The following is a 12,917-nucleotide window of genomic DNA, read 5'->3' on the forward strand; positions in this document are numbered from 1 at the left end:
TGGGCTCCCAGGCTGCTGAGCTTAAAAGCCCTGGGCTGAGTGCTGCCCTGCACAGAATGGACAGATGCTGAAGCACTCTTCCTGAAAGCTTCTCAGCACAGGACCGTAGGGGGAAGAAGCTTGTCTGCCCTCTAGGACAAGGGCTGGCTGGAGGGCTCTGCAGGTCTGAGGGAGCAGGGGTGGAGAAAACAAGGGGCTTTTGGACACAGGAGTTGACTCTTTTGACCACCTGTCTCTCCCTGCAGTGCGGACCAGGCTCTGGACCGGTTTGCGATGAAACGGTTCTATGAGGATAAGATCGTGCCCATTGGCCAGCCATCCCAAAGAAGGTGGGTCTCTGGGGCTTGCATGTATGTGTGCACTCACATATGTGGGGACTAGACTTGTGTACCCACAGGGATGGGATAGCTGTGCCTAGGTAGGGGTGTGCCAGGCACATGTTTTCAGATGCCAGCCTGCAGTGGTATGAGCTCAGGCACACAGGAGAGCCCGGGAGCCAGCCTGTGGTGTGTGCCCCCAGGTTGGCATGGCAGTTGGCTCTGAGACCTGTGCTAGGGAGCAGTGCAACAGTCGTGGGGAAGCATCGGTCTGGGGATAAGAAGGTGCTGGTGTAGGAAGGCGTGTGCTGTTCTGGGCCCTGGAGGCAGGATTGCTTCAGTGCTTGGATGAGTCTACAGGAGACTGCGTCACTGCCTCCTGCTGTGGGAGGTCAGAGACTCACGATAAGGGTCACCTTCTGTTGGGAGAGTTTAGATAGTTTTACTGAGAGCTTTCAACCACATGATCTCATTGGAGTCTCACAATAGCCCAGGCAGAAAGCAGGGCAGGGATAGATTTATTCATTCAGCAAAATTTAAATTATCTACTATGGCTCCAAGCACTGAGATATCTAGGCAAACAGGACAGAGTCCTTTCCCTTGGTGAGCTGATATCTAATGAGAGAGACGGACATGAAACAAATAACCATACAAACAAGACAATGTCAGATAGTGACGAGGCTAGAAAACAAAGAGAATAGGGCACTGCAGACACGAAAACTGATAGGAGGGGAATGGGGCTTTTTAATGGGAATGGTCAGGGAATACCTTTTAGAGGAGGTGAATTTGAGCCTAAACTGGAATCATGGTGAGCTATCATGTGACGATCTAGGCATCCCATTTAGCAGATGAGAAGCTGGGCCAAGGCAGGGGGCATGGCCACGGTCTATAGCGAGTAGTGGCAGAACTGGAAAGTATATGAAGGCCTGGCAAAGCCTGGGCTAGGGCAGTGCCCCCCAGTTGTGTGACCCCCTGTCTTCAGGGATCTTGCTCTGTGTGTGACATGTTGCTCAATGATATGCACGGGAAGGCACAGGCAGCATCAGGGGCAGGTGGTCTTAAGGGGAGGCTGCAGCCAGGGTGGTGGGAAACCCAAGCCCAAGCTGGAGACCTGGACGGTAGCTCCGTTTGCTGCTGGGAGTAGTGGACCTGCCACCTGCTATAATGTCAGCACCATTCTACGCACTGGAGACATGGTGCTGAATCTGCCAAGCAAGGGTTTATGGAGCTCAGCTTCTAGTGGCTGATGCTCACACAAGGAAACAATCCAGATAGTCATGAGAGCTGTGAAGAAAAAAGCAAACCATGAGGGCTACAGAGTGGTGGGGGTGGCAAGAGGGCTGATTCAAAGGGAAGGGCCTTCTGAGAAGGTGACGTGTAACATGAGATCTGGGTGGGGAGAAGAAAGCCTCCAGGGGAAGGCCTGGGGTGAAGGATACAGAGGGAATAGCACCGAGTACACTGGAGGCCAAAATATCCTGTTTGCCTTTCTAGCCCCTGAATACACTGACTGGGCCAACAAGGGCCTAGAGCTGCAGATCCTGGAGCTCTTCAGCCTCACCATGCTGAGGGTCCCAACACATACCCCATCACCCCACCTTGCTTGGCTGGCAGGAACTGTGCTGTCCCGGCTAGGGGCTATCCCCACTCTTATAATGGGAAGCCCAAGAAGTGAGTGAGTCTTCAGGCAATACAGCATCTTACAGTTAGCACAAAACAGTTGCTAATCAGCCTCAGAGTCAGCAATCAGAAACGGGATGTCTTTATGTGCAGACAATTCTGGCTAGGCCCCAGACAGCAGCCGTGGATCAATGAGAGTCTTCCCAGGGAAGAAAGAACGATTGGTCAAGCACTGCCTTCTCAGTCTCTGACTTTCCATGTGTGTCTGCTGACCGTGATCATGGTGTGGCCTTTGACCTTGAAGGACAAGGTTACTAAGAGAGAAGGATGCTGTTCCAATGGCACAGTGTGGCTTGGAGAGAATGGGCAGAGAGTCACATCTCTGAGGCTGAGCAGTGAAGGCCTGGAGGCCAGGGATCAGTGTCACCTCTCAGGAATAGAATTATCTGGGATTCCCTGGTGTATTAGTCCATTTTCACTCTGCTGATAAAGACATACCCGAGACTGGGCAATTTACAAAAGAAAGAAGTTTAATGCACTCACAGTTCCACGTGGCTGGGGAGGTCTCATAATCATGGCAGAAGGTGAAAGTCACGTCTCACATGGCGGCAGATAAGAGAAGAGGGAGAGCCAAGCGAAAGGGGTTTCCCCTTATAAAACCATCAGATCTTGTGAGACTTATTTACTACCATGAGAACAGTATGGGGGAAACTGCCTCTATGATTCAGTTATCTCCCGCTGGGTCCCTCCCACAACGTGAAGAAATTATGGAAACTACAAGTCAAGATGAGATTTGGGTGGGGATGTGGCCAAACCACATCACCTGATGTTCAATATGTGCTTGCGTAGCATGCAGTTGGGGGCGTGTCTCTGTTGGTGTGTGCATTACCAGCGTCTGCCTGTCTCCTATCTGATGCTGTCTCTGCTTGTGGGTAGGTCACCTCTCTGAGCCCAGATGTGAAAATGCAACTGTGGATTTACTCTGCATTTGTTGCCACTTTCCTGCCTTCTTGTCAGTGTCACTTGCAGGGAATGGAGCAGATGGAGGAGAGGAGGGCAGGGAAAGAGAGAGGGAAGGCCTTTGCCTGTAGCTCTCTCATTCATTGTTACCCGCCCCCGGACTCATTGTCCCCAGAACACAGACACATCCTGTTGGCGTGATCCAGAGATCTGATAGGAACCACTATTCCAGGTTTCCGGCTTGAGTAATGGGGCAGGGGGCTGGGCAGGGGCCTGAATAGGAGTGGGTGCTGCCCATCAGATTATCTTGCTTGAGTAGTCTGAAGAGGCCCCACCCGAGTCCAAGGACAGAGGCCCACAGGCCTGGAGGCAGGCCAAGGAGCCAAGAGACAGGAGCGGGTCTTATCATGGTCATGTGGGTTCCAGTTCCACCCTCCTCAAAGAGCTGCTATTGGCTTCTGCAGAGCATCAGAATACATTCTGATTGGTCTAGCTGCCTCAGCTTGGCATTCCCTGGCCAATCAGAAAAGGAAAGTGCTGACCAATCGACACAGAAGGACTGATCTCTAGTTTATTGGGCAGATACATTGGAGCCCAGATTTCTTTCCTGCTCTCGCCATCCACTCCCCAGCTTTGTGTGTTCTTGCTGTGTGTCTCTGGAGTGCAGTGGCCCCTTCTGGACCTTATTTATCCTCTCTGTCTAGAAGGAGAGGGTGTGAGCTAGTCCTTCCATTCTTCCAGCAGATCTTTGTTAAAGAATTGGGTGATGTTGACCCTCTAGATAGGAATACTTATTAGAAGCTAGTTACCTCACATACCAAATAAACTCAAGGATACAGAAGGACTTCATGTACTTTAGTGTGATATAGAGAAAGTGAAAAACTACATTTATTAAAGTCTTGCTCACTATTTGCTAGACTGTCACTTGTGGCTGCTGGATCTGTGGGCAGAACTGGGGCTGTGAGTATAAGCGCAAGCTTGGTTTGAGCTTTGTGTGTTTTCTCATTAGCAGCTTGGTGGTTGGGTCTGCCTTATGCAGCTAAATGATGCTTGTCAGGGATGTGGGTGGAAATTTTGGTCCAGCAGAAGATTCTTGGGCTGGGAGTGAAGCAGGAAAGAGATGTTCATGTGGACCACCAGAGGGCGGTAGCAAACTCCAAGTGGGATGCTTGGCTTGAGCCAGCTCTAGGTCTGGCATCCCTGCTCTCTTCCTACCTGGGGCTCCCAGCAAGCAGGCAGGCAGGTCTGGGAGGGAGGCCTGATTGGGGAGGGGATCATGTTGGTTGGGGAGAGGGTACAGTCGGTGAGCAGCCTAGGGCATTGTTCTTGGAGAAGAGAGAACAGGGATGACTGCGTCAGCACAGACCTCTCTCCCTGAAGCTGCTTCTCCCACCGCCACAGGTATGTGCATTACTTCAGCGGTCTGCTCTCCGGCTCCATCAAAATGAACAACAAGCCCTTGTTTCTACACCACGTGATCATGCATGGCATCCCCAACTTTGAGTCTAAAGGAGGTACCTGCCTTGAGCCCTCTGTCCTCCACTCCTGCCAACTCCTCCCTCTCATCTTCCATCTTCTCATCTAAGAGGCAACTGTGTAACAAACAGCATGAGAGCCCGTCATAAGACTTACACTGGACTCTCAAGTGCTTTGCTTCCTGAACTTTTCTAAGCCCCAATCTGTTCATTTGCAAAATGGGTTTGATATTTGCAGTGCCTGCTGGCCAATGATGTCGGATGGGCAATGTTTTTATAATTTAAATTGCTTTACAAGTGAAAAGTCGGTATTTCTTCCCCTTTCTGCTTCCTCTTTTTCTCTTTCCTCTTTTCCTCCTTCCCCTTCTACGTCTTCTTCCCCCATCCATCCATCCATCCATCCACCTACCCACCCATCCATCTACCCACCCATCCATCTACCCATCCAACCACTCATCCTTCCTTTCTCTCTTTCTCCCTTCACTCTCACCTCTGCCCCTCCTGCCCATCAGTTTCTGCTGTCTTAGCTAACACCCACCCTACTCTTATAGGATGTCGGCCGTTTCTCCGCATCTACCAGGCCATGCAACCTGTGTACACGTCTGGCATCTAGTAAGTATTACATGGGAATAAGAGGCCAGGGATGCTCAAAGCCCAGAGCTAAGGACCAGGGCAGGAGGGTGGGGAGAGGAGAGAGTTTTCTCAAGAGGCATGAAAGGACAGTAACGAGGTTTCCCACTAACCCTGTGGCATAGGGGCAGCAGGGAGAAAGCGCCCCTCCCTCATCTCCCCTCCAGAAGCCCTCTTTTTCTGCCTGCCTCTCTCCCTTAGCAACATCCCAGGAGACAGCCAGACCAGCGTCTGCATTACCATTGAGCCAGGATTGCTCTTGAAGGGAGACATCTTGGTGAGTGCTGTCCCTGTGTCTAAAGCCCTATCCTTGTTTATTTTTTCTCCCTTCTTTTCTCTTCTTACTCCCTTCCTGCCTCAAGACAGCTACTCCTCCTGGGCTGCCAGGCCTGGAACCATAGGCTCTCAGGACTCTTGCAAGACCTTCCAGTCTCATACAGTTTGTGTCTCTTACCCTGGGCTTACCTATTGTTCCGGAGCATCTCCAGGGAAATAGCACTCAGTGTGAGCTGTTACCTCCTGGCTTCTGATTGGTGACAATGACTCTCTGAATTCTAACTTCAGTCCTTCCTAAATCCATCTTACTTTTTTGTACTCTGACTTGTATGCAGTAACTTCTTGGGAGGACATTTTTGTCCCCAAAGGCCAAGACTGGCCTCTAATTCCCTGCTCTTCTAGATGTTTCCCCACAGAACTCTGAGATCCTGTTTGGTGTTGATGAGCTCTCCCTCACTGGGTTTGGGGTGAGCCTCGGGGGCTTAGTCAGTGGAGCTGATAAGGAGGCTCCCTGGGACCTGACCTCCCAGCCTCAGGCCCCTGACTGGCTCTGCCCATCTTCCCACCCAGCTGAAGTGCTACCACAAGAAGTTCCGAAGCCCAGCTCGAGACGTCATCTTCCGTGTGCAGTTCCACACCTGTGCCATCCATGACCTGGGGGTTGTCTTTGGGAAGGAGGACCTTGATGATGCTTTCAAAGGTGGGCTCCTTGAGTGGAGCTGGGGGTGGGAACCCCTGTGGTAGGGAGAGGAGCTCAGTTTGAGAGGATATGGTGGGTATGGGGACCATCTTTTCTGAGCCATTTGGTCTGCCTCGTCTCAGGGTGATGGTGGGAGAGAGTTGAGGTTGGGATGGCCTTGGAATTGCGTAGTAGAAGTGGAGGTAATTCCTCCCAGTCCTTGGGCTGTTTTACATCGTCCAGCCTTCTATGACTTTCCTTGTCTCTCCTTCATCTTGTCCTCCCAGTTTGTCACATGTCCTATTGACAATGATTTTTTTTCAACATTCATTGGGCATCTGCTTTGTGCTAGGATCTGTACCAAGTGCCAGGGATTCAAAGTAAAACATGACATGGTCTCTGCCTTGGCGGAGCTCAAATATCTTGAGTTGGGAGGCAGACTAGCAGGGGATAATTACCCTGCAGGACAGAAGAGCAATAGTGAAGGGCTGTGGCAGCAGTGAGGGGGAACCATTTTCTGAGAAAAGAAGAGGAGGTTGGGAAAGGTTTGGTGTTTGCTTTTTACTTCTTTCTTTTATCCATTGGACGTTGTATCTGTATTACCTTCATGCCTGGGACATATAAATGTACATTTATTTACCCATATGTCTGTCCATCTACCAGTCTGTCCTTACATACATTCATCCATCCATCCATCCATCTATCCATCCATCCATCCATCCACCGACCTACCCACCCGCCCATCCATTCACCCATCCACCCATCCATCTACCCATCCATCCATTCATCCATTCATTAATCCATCCCTTCATTCATCTATCTAGCCACATATTCATTCATCTATCCACCCATCCATCTATCCATCCATCTACCCACCCACCCACCCATCTACCCATTCATCCATCCATTAATCCATCCCTTCATTCATCTATTAATCTATTCATCCGTCCACCCACCCACCCACCCATCCACCAAGTATCACTTGTGTGTTGGGCATGTGCTAGATCCATCTATCCATCCATCCATCCATCCATCCATCCACCCACCCACCAAGCATGTGTTGGACATGTGCTAGACTCTATAGATATGAACAGAAAGAAGTCAGGCCTACCCTCAGGGAGTTCAGTTTCCTCGTTGAGAGACATGCAAACATGATGCTTTGAAGAGGGTAGCCTGCAGTGATGGAGATATGCACAGGCATGATAGGTGTCCCATGGAACCGATGTCATCCTTGCTGTAACGTCTTTTCCTACAAGCAGCAGGCAATGATCTGTGTCCAGAGTGGGCTCAGCCAGAGAAATACGGGACCTGGGGCATGGAGGAAGGTCCAGGTCTCCTTAGTGTAGTCTGGCTCATGTAGAAGGGTATTTCTTTAATGAACTCTCCTTGCACTGGAGCCAGAAGATGTTATCATAATTACAGAATAGAATGTAAATGATAACAGTCTTAACAAGGACAAATGAAGGCATACCTGATAAAATAAATAAGGGGTTGGGCAGAAGTTGAGAGAAGGGAGGGTCACAGATTTCCTCCTCCTACATAGTGTGAATCAGGAGATACCACTGAAAATTGACAGATCAATGCATAGAGGAATGACAGGCATGGTGGTTCATATTTGTAATCCCAGCTTTTTGGGAGGCCAAGGCAGGAGGATTGCTTGAGGCCAGGAGTTTAAGACTAGCCTGGTAAACATAGTGAGATCCTGTCTCTACAAAAAATAAAAAAAAATAGCTAAGTGTGGTTGTGTGTGCCTGTCATCCACGCTATTCCAGGGCCTGAGGCAGGAGGATCACTTGAGCCCAAGAGTTCAAGGCTGCAGTGAGCTATGATTGCACCACTGCATTTTGGCCTGGGCGACAGAGTGAGACGTGGTCTCTAAAAAAAGGAAAATAAATAGAGGCTTAACCATCTTATTTAAGGGTTCAAAGATAATCCATAGAATAAATAAAAACAATAATCAGATTTAAGAAGAAAGAAGTGGGGGTAGTGGTATAAGTGAACCAAATTGTTCACATTCATAGTGGTCAATCAATAGAGGTTATTTAAAACGTGTCTGGCTGGCCATGGTAGCTCACGCCTGTAGTCCCGGCACTTTGGGAGGCTGAGGCAGGTGGACTGCTTGACCCCAGAAGTTCAAGACCAGCCTTGGCAACACAGCAAAACTCTGTCTCTACAAAAAAATACAAAAATGAGCTTGGCGTGGTGGCTTGCACCTGTAGTGCCGGTTACTCTGGAGGCAGAGATAGGAGGATCATTTCAGCTTGAGAGATTGAGGCTGCAGTGAGCTGTGATCACACCACTTTACTCCATCTAGGGCGACAGAGCAAGACCCTGTCTCAAAAATATAAATATACACTCCAGCCTGGGTGACAGAGTGAGTGAGACTCCATCTCAAAATAAATAAATAAATACATAAATAAAATAAAATAAAATAAAATAAACTTGGTACCTAGAAATAGTGGCATAGAAATAGTGGCTGTTATTTAGACTCTTAGAGGTAAATTGCTAGTAGAAAAGAAATGGAAATGGTCAGAAGCAGTTACCTCATTACCTCAGGCGAGTAGGACAGGGGCTAGAGTGAGCAAGAGATTTAATTTCATTGTATAGTTATAATTTCATGTATATATGTGAAAATATAAATATGCTTTGATTATTATTATATTATTAACCGTGTACATATATGGTATTTTAATTTTTCCAGAAGAAAACTTTTTATGGAATCCTTTTTGGGACTTTTTGCCTATTTTTGTTTTTCCTTCTCTTTTTTCAGATGATCGATTTCCAGAATATGGCAAAGTGGAGTTTGTATTTTCTTATGGACCAGAGAAAATTCAAGGTATAAGCCAAGTTAGAATTCATTCTCTCACTCCTTCCCTGTATCCTGACCCTTATCCCCACCACCCTCCCACCCCTGGTCTGTTCCACAATGATCAACTTATCTTTGAGAGACAGGCCATCAGTAAAGGATCTGGGTTTCAGAGTGGACCCCTAGCTAAACATGAACCAGTGACTTAATCTCTGGATAATAAAAATAAAAAAGCAGACAGAGAGGCGCTGGGCTGGATAAACTGTTCTGGTTCCCTTAGGTCATCAGCCTGTTATATTCAGAGACTGAGGGCCATGGTAGATGGAGGGCGTGGCTGGCGGGTAGGGGGCACTCAAAGGTGCTGGATAGATGAGTATTTATGAGAACTGAGGTGATTCAACCTGAAGGCCAGTTTAATAATAAACTTTAAGCCTCCAGACTAGTTATAAGTGGAGACCAGTTGTTCACCATCTTATTTGAGAACGGAATGAAAGGAGATGAAGTTAGGTTATGGGCAGAGGGACCCTGGATGGACTATGGAACGGACTGCCAAGCCAGGAAGGGAACTCACCCTGAAAGGCTTGACTGGCAGCTCTACTGTCTTTGAGCTGGGTTTGAAACAATTTTATTTACTTATTTTTTAATTTTACTTTAAGTTCTGGAATACATGTACTGAATGTGCAGGTTTGTTACATGGGTATACACGTGCCATGGTGGTTTGCTGCACCTATCAACCAGTCATCTAGGTTTTAAGCTCTGCATACATTAGGCATTTGTCCTAATGTTGAGTTGGGTTTTCTGCAGGTGGGTTGGAGACTTTGCTGTGTCCCCTAGGTTTCTGTCCAGAGTGGAGAGAATGTTAAGAGTGGGGCAGGGCTATGCCTGGGAGGACCTTTTGGAGGGTCTATGCCCTTTCAGTGTCAGGGCTGTGATTTCCCTTCGGTCCCTGACCCCGTGCAGCTCATAACCAGCCTGTCCCACAACTCCAGGGTCTGACTCCAGGGCCAGACTTTCTAGTCTCTTGGCACTGCCTCAGGAGCCCCGGGGACACAGCAGAGAAAGAGGCAGGCACCCAGCCAGGAGTCCTCCCTGCTTTCTTCCAGGGGGTCTTCATTCTTCAGTGCCTGTCCTGATTTACCCCTATGACCCGGCATGAGCCTTTTCAAGAATGTAAGAAACTAGACTCCCAGTTCTCCGTCCAGCTTAAGCCACTGGTCCCGCCCGCCATGCTCAAGAAAACGAGAAGTCCCTCAGGGAGCATTCTTTGGGGAGCTTGTGGGCTTCTCTGTTTTTCCAGCTGCTGATCTCTTTTCCCTCTCCACACTGTCTCCCTGCCTGCCCCTGCCTTTCCCATCCCTCTTAGGTATGGAGCACCTGGAGAATGGGCCGAGCGTGTCTGTGGACTATAACACCTCCGACCCCCTCATCCGCTGGGACTCTTACGACAACTTCGGTGGGCATCGAGATGACGGCATGGAGGGTAGGTGGGACCCAGTGGCTCCCGGCCCCTCCCCAGACTGCACAGACTCTGCTCACGTGACCTTGCTTCTCTTGGTCTGCTGTTTGAGATCTGGGTTCGAGAGGAGGCAGAGGGGAAGTCAGAGGCACCTCCGAGAGCTCACAGTTCACCGGGGGACGATATGGCACATATATGGATGTATTAAATATTAAAAATGAGGACAGAGCCAAAGAGTACAGCAAAATGGCCACCAGGGAGTTATCATGGAAGTTTATTGCTGCAGCCAAATCGGTTTCGTGGACAGTGAGTTCTCTGGGATTGGCAGGGGAGGGATTTTGAAAGCTGGAGTGGTCTGGGAAGGCTCCTTGGAGGACGTGGTCTTGATTGGAGCTTGAGATACCCCCCATTGTGCGGCAAAAACAGCATTTGTTACATGTACATTAAACCCACTGTTGGGTTTCTTCAGGCTTGCTGCCTGAGTTCTCTGGGGTCAGAGCACTAGGAATAGAGACACAGGATCTAGGGCCTACAAGCTTTCATCCACAGCCAACACAAACGTTTGAGAGCTGGGAACAAACTGATAGGCCCTGAAATTTGAAAAGAAAGCAGCAGAATTGAAATTAATACATGTTTAATTTAGCTACAAACCTAACATTATGTCAAATGGTCAACTGCAACTCAGGTGGTCTCTTGAGAGTTCTACGTGCGTTCTATTTATTTATGTGGTTTATTTGCATATGTGTAAGGAGACGTGGGGTGGGCTCTGAAAGTGAGCATGCTAGAGCTCAGGAAGTCTTGAGATGCCCTGTCTGGGGTTTGGCCACAAGCTTCTTTTCCTGAGTTGGTCATAGGACCGCAGAATGTTGGAGCTGGGAGGACCTTCGGGATGGTCCGCCCCATCTCCCATCTATGTTCGGTTTGGGTAACTGAGACCCCACCAGAGGCAGAACCTGCTGATTTAGCCCCACGACCCAGAAAGGCCCTTTCAAGGATGACAGCACCAAGGATGACTTCCTCCCCTGCCAATCCCAGAAGCTCCAGCTTCTCCCAGCTGGAGCCAGTCCTTGGTGGGGCTGTGCCATCCTGGGCCCCTGGCAGAGCTGGGTTAGAGACAGGCAGGCCTGGGGGCCTCCCCCTGCCCTCTTTCCTCTGCACCACCCTGTCTCCTGTCTCCTGTCTCCTTCCCCAAGGTTTTGAATTTGATGACTCCTCTCTGAAAGTCTTTGGACCTTTTTTTTTTTTTTTGAGACAAGAGTCTCGCTCCATTGCCAGGCTAGAGTGCAATGACGTGATCTCACCTCACTGCAATCTCCACCTCCTGGGTGCAAATGATTCTCCTGCCTCAGCTTCCCGAGCAGCTGGAACTATAGGCGTGCGCCACCACACCCAGCTATTTTTTTGTATTTTTAGTAGAGGTGGAGTTTGACCAGGTTGGCCAGGATGGTCTTGAGTTCTTGACCTCATGATCCGCCCGCCTCGGTCTCCCAAAGTGCTGGGATTATAGGCGTGAGCCATTGCGCCTGGCTGGGCCTTTTCTTGAATAAAGATTTCTCCTCTGACCTTGGGGGCGCCAGAATGAGCACAAGGTTTCAGAGAGAGGTGGGATGAGGGAGGATGGTTGAACTACAATTTGGGGACTTGCTGAGAGCACATTTTTTACGTTTAATGTTGCAAAGTGGATGGATGGCCTGTCCTCACACCTGCCTCGGTTCCCAACCCCTTCCTGTGGTGTTTTTCTTCCCCCAGGGGCTCAGTACCCTTGGATTGGCCAAGACACCCCACCAGGTCCCTCCGACCCCCTAGGCTGCTCCGGAAAAGCACTCCGCCATCCCCTCGTGCTGAGTGGCCAAGCAGAAAGCGGAGGCTGGAGTGAATTTGTTCTGAGGTCTCAGTGGCTGCCAGCCTAATTGGCCATTGTGCTGGGGATGTTTGCATTTTTAACAAGAACACTTGGCAATTGGAAAGAATTTTTACTGTCTCTCCATCTCTCCTTGGTGCAGAGTCAATGCGATGATAAATGTTAAAACATTTAGTAAACTATAAAGTGCCAGGCAAATAAAAGGTAAAATAATTAAGGGTGAGGAGGAATTGTGGGAAAGATGGGGCTTAGGATGTAGTTGGCTGTGGGGGAAGGAAGAAGAGCAGACGGTCAGAGTGGTCAGAGTGGGAGGCGGCCCAGGGACAGCAGAGCCGAGAGCGGCTCCCCCTCTCGGCAGAGGGCCAGCTTCTCAGCCTCCAGACAGGGCCCCTCTGTACTTGCAGGACGAGCTGACCTTTAACTGGCCAAAAGGTCCTGCTGGTTCCATCCCTCTGCCTGAGGGAATAGATTAGAAGGGAAAAAAGGAAGGGCAAGGGGGCAGGAGAGGCGGCCAGGACCTTCCCTCGCCAGCCTTCTGTCCCCTCTCCCTGCCTGTGGCAGCCTTTATGAGAGGCAGTTTAGTATGTGGTTAAGAATGCAGCCTCCTCAGGCAAACTACCTGGCTTCAAACCCCTTGACAAGATACCATCCTTTGGGGCCTCGGTTTGTCCTGCTGTGAAATGGGGATTCAGTCACCAAATCGTTTTCAGCCCCTTGAGGGCAGCACAACCTGAGGAGGGGCTGCGTGCCGTGTTTCCTCGGGAGTCCCTGATACATCGCTGTGGCCAGCGTGTCAGGTGCCTGCAGACATGGCTCAGGGAGAAGGCTTGGGCTTAC

The 12,917-nt window shown here is 49.6% G+C and overlaps 1 protein-coding gene across 7 annotated transcripts in view; it reads left to right on the plus strand.

The window, feature by feature from the left end:
• Nucleotides 1-12,917, plus strand: part of TNS1 (tensin 1) — a 205,944-nt gene that overhangs the window by 116,141 nt on the left and 76,886 nt on the right. For all 7 annotated transcript variants that reach the window (XM_012446022.3, XM_012446027.3, XM_012446026.3 and 4 more), the window contains 7 exons: nucleotides 246-329; nucleotides 4,299-4,411; nucleotides 4,924-4,984; nucleotides 5,204-5,279; nucleotides 5,849-5,978; nucleotides 8,728-8,793; nucleotides 10,127-10,243. In XM_012446022.3, the coding sequence (XP_012301445.2) occupies nucleotides 246-329; nucleotides 4,299-4,411; nucleotides 4,924-4,984; nucleotides 5,204-5,279; nucleotides 5,849-5,978; nucleotides 8,728-8,793; nucleotides 10,127-10,243 (647 nt within the window). The remainder of the gene's footprint in view (nucleotides 1-245; nucleotides 330-4,298; nucleotides 4,412-4,923; nucleotides 4,985-5,203; nucleotides 5,280-5,848; nucleotides 5,979-8,727; nucleotides 8,794-10,126; nucleotides 10,244-12,917) is intronic.

The sequence above is a fragment of the Aotus nancymaae genome, unplaced genomic scaffold (genome assembly GCF_030222135.1).
Source record: "Aotus nancymaae isolate 86718 unplaced genomic scaffold, 86718_ANA_hifiasm-v0.15.2.pri h1tg000008l, whole genome shotgun sequence".
Lineage (NCBI taxonomy): Eukaryota > Metazoa > Chordata > Mammalia > Primates > Aotidae > Aotus > Aotus nancymaae.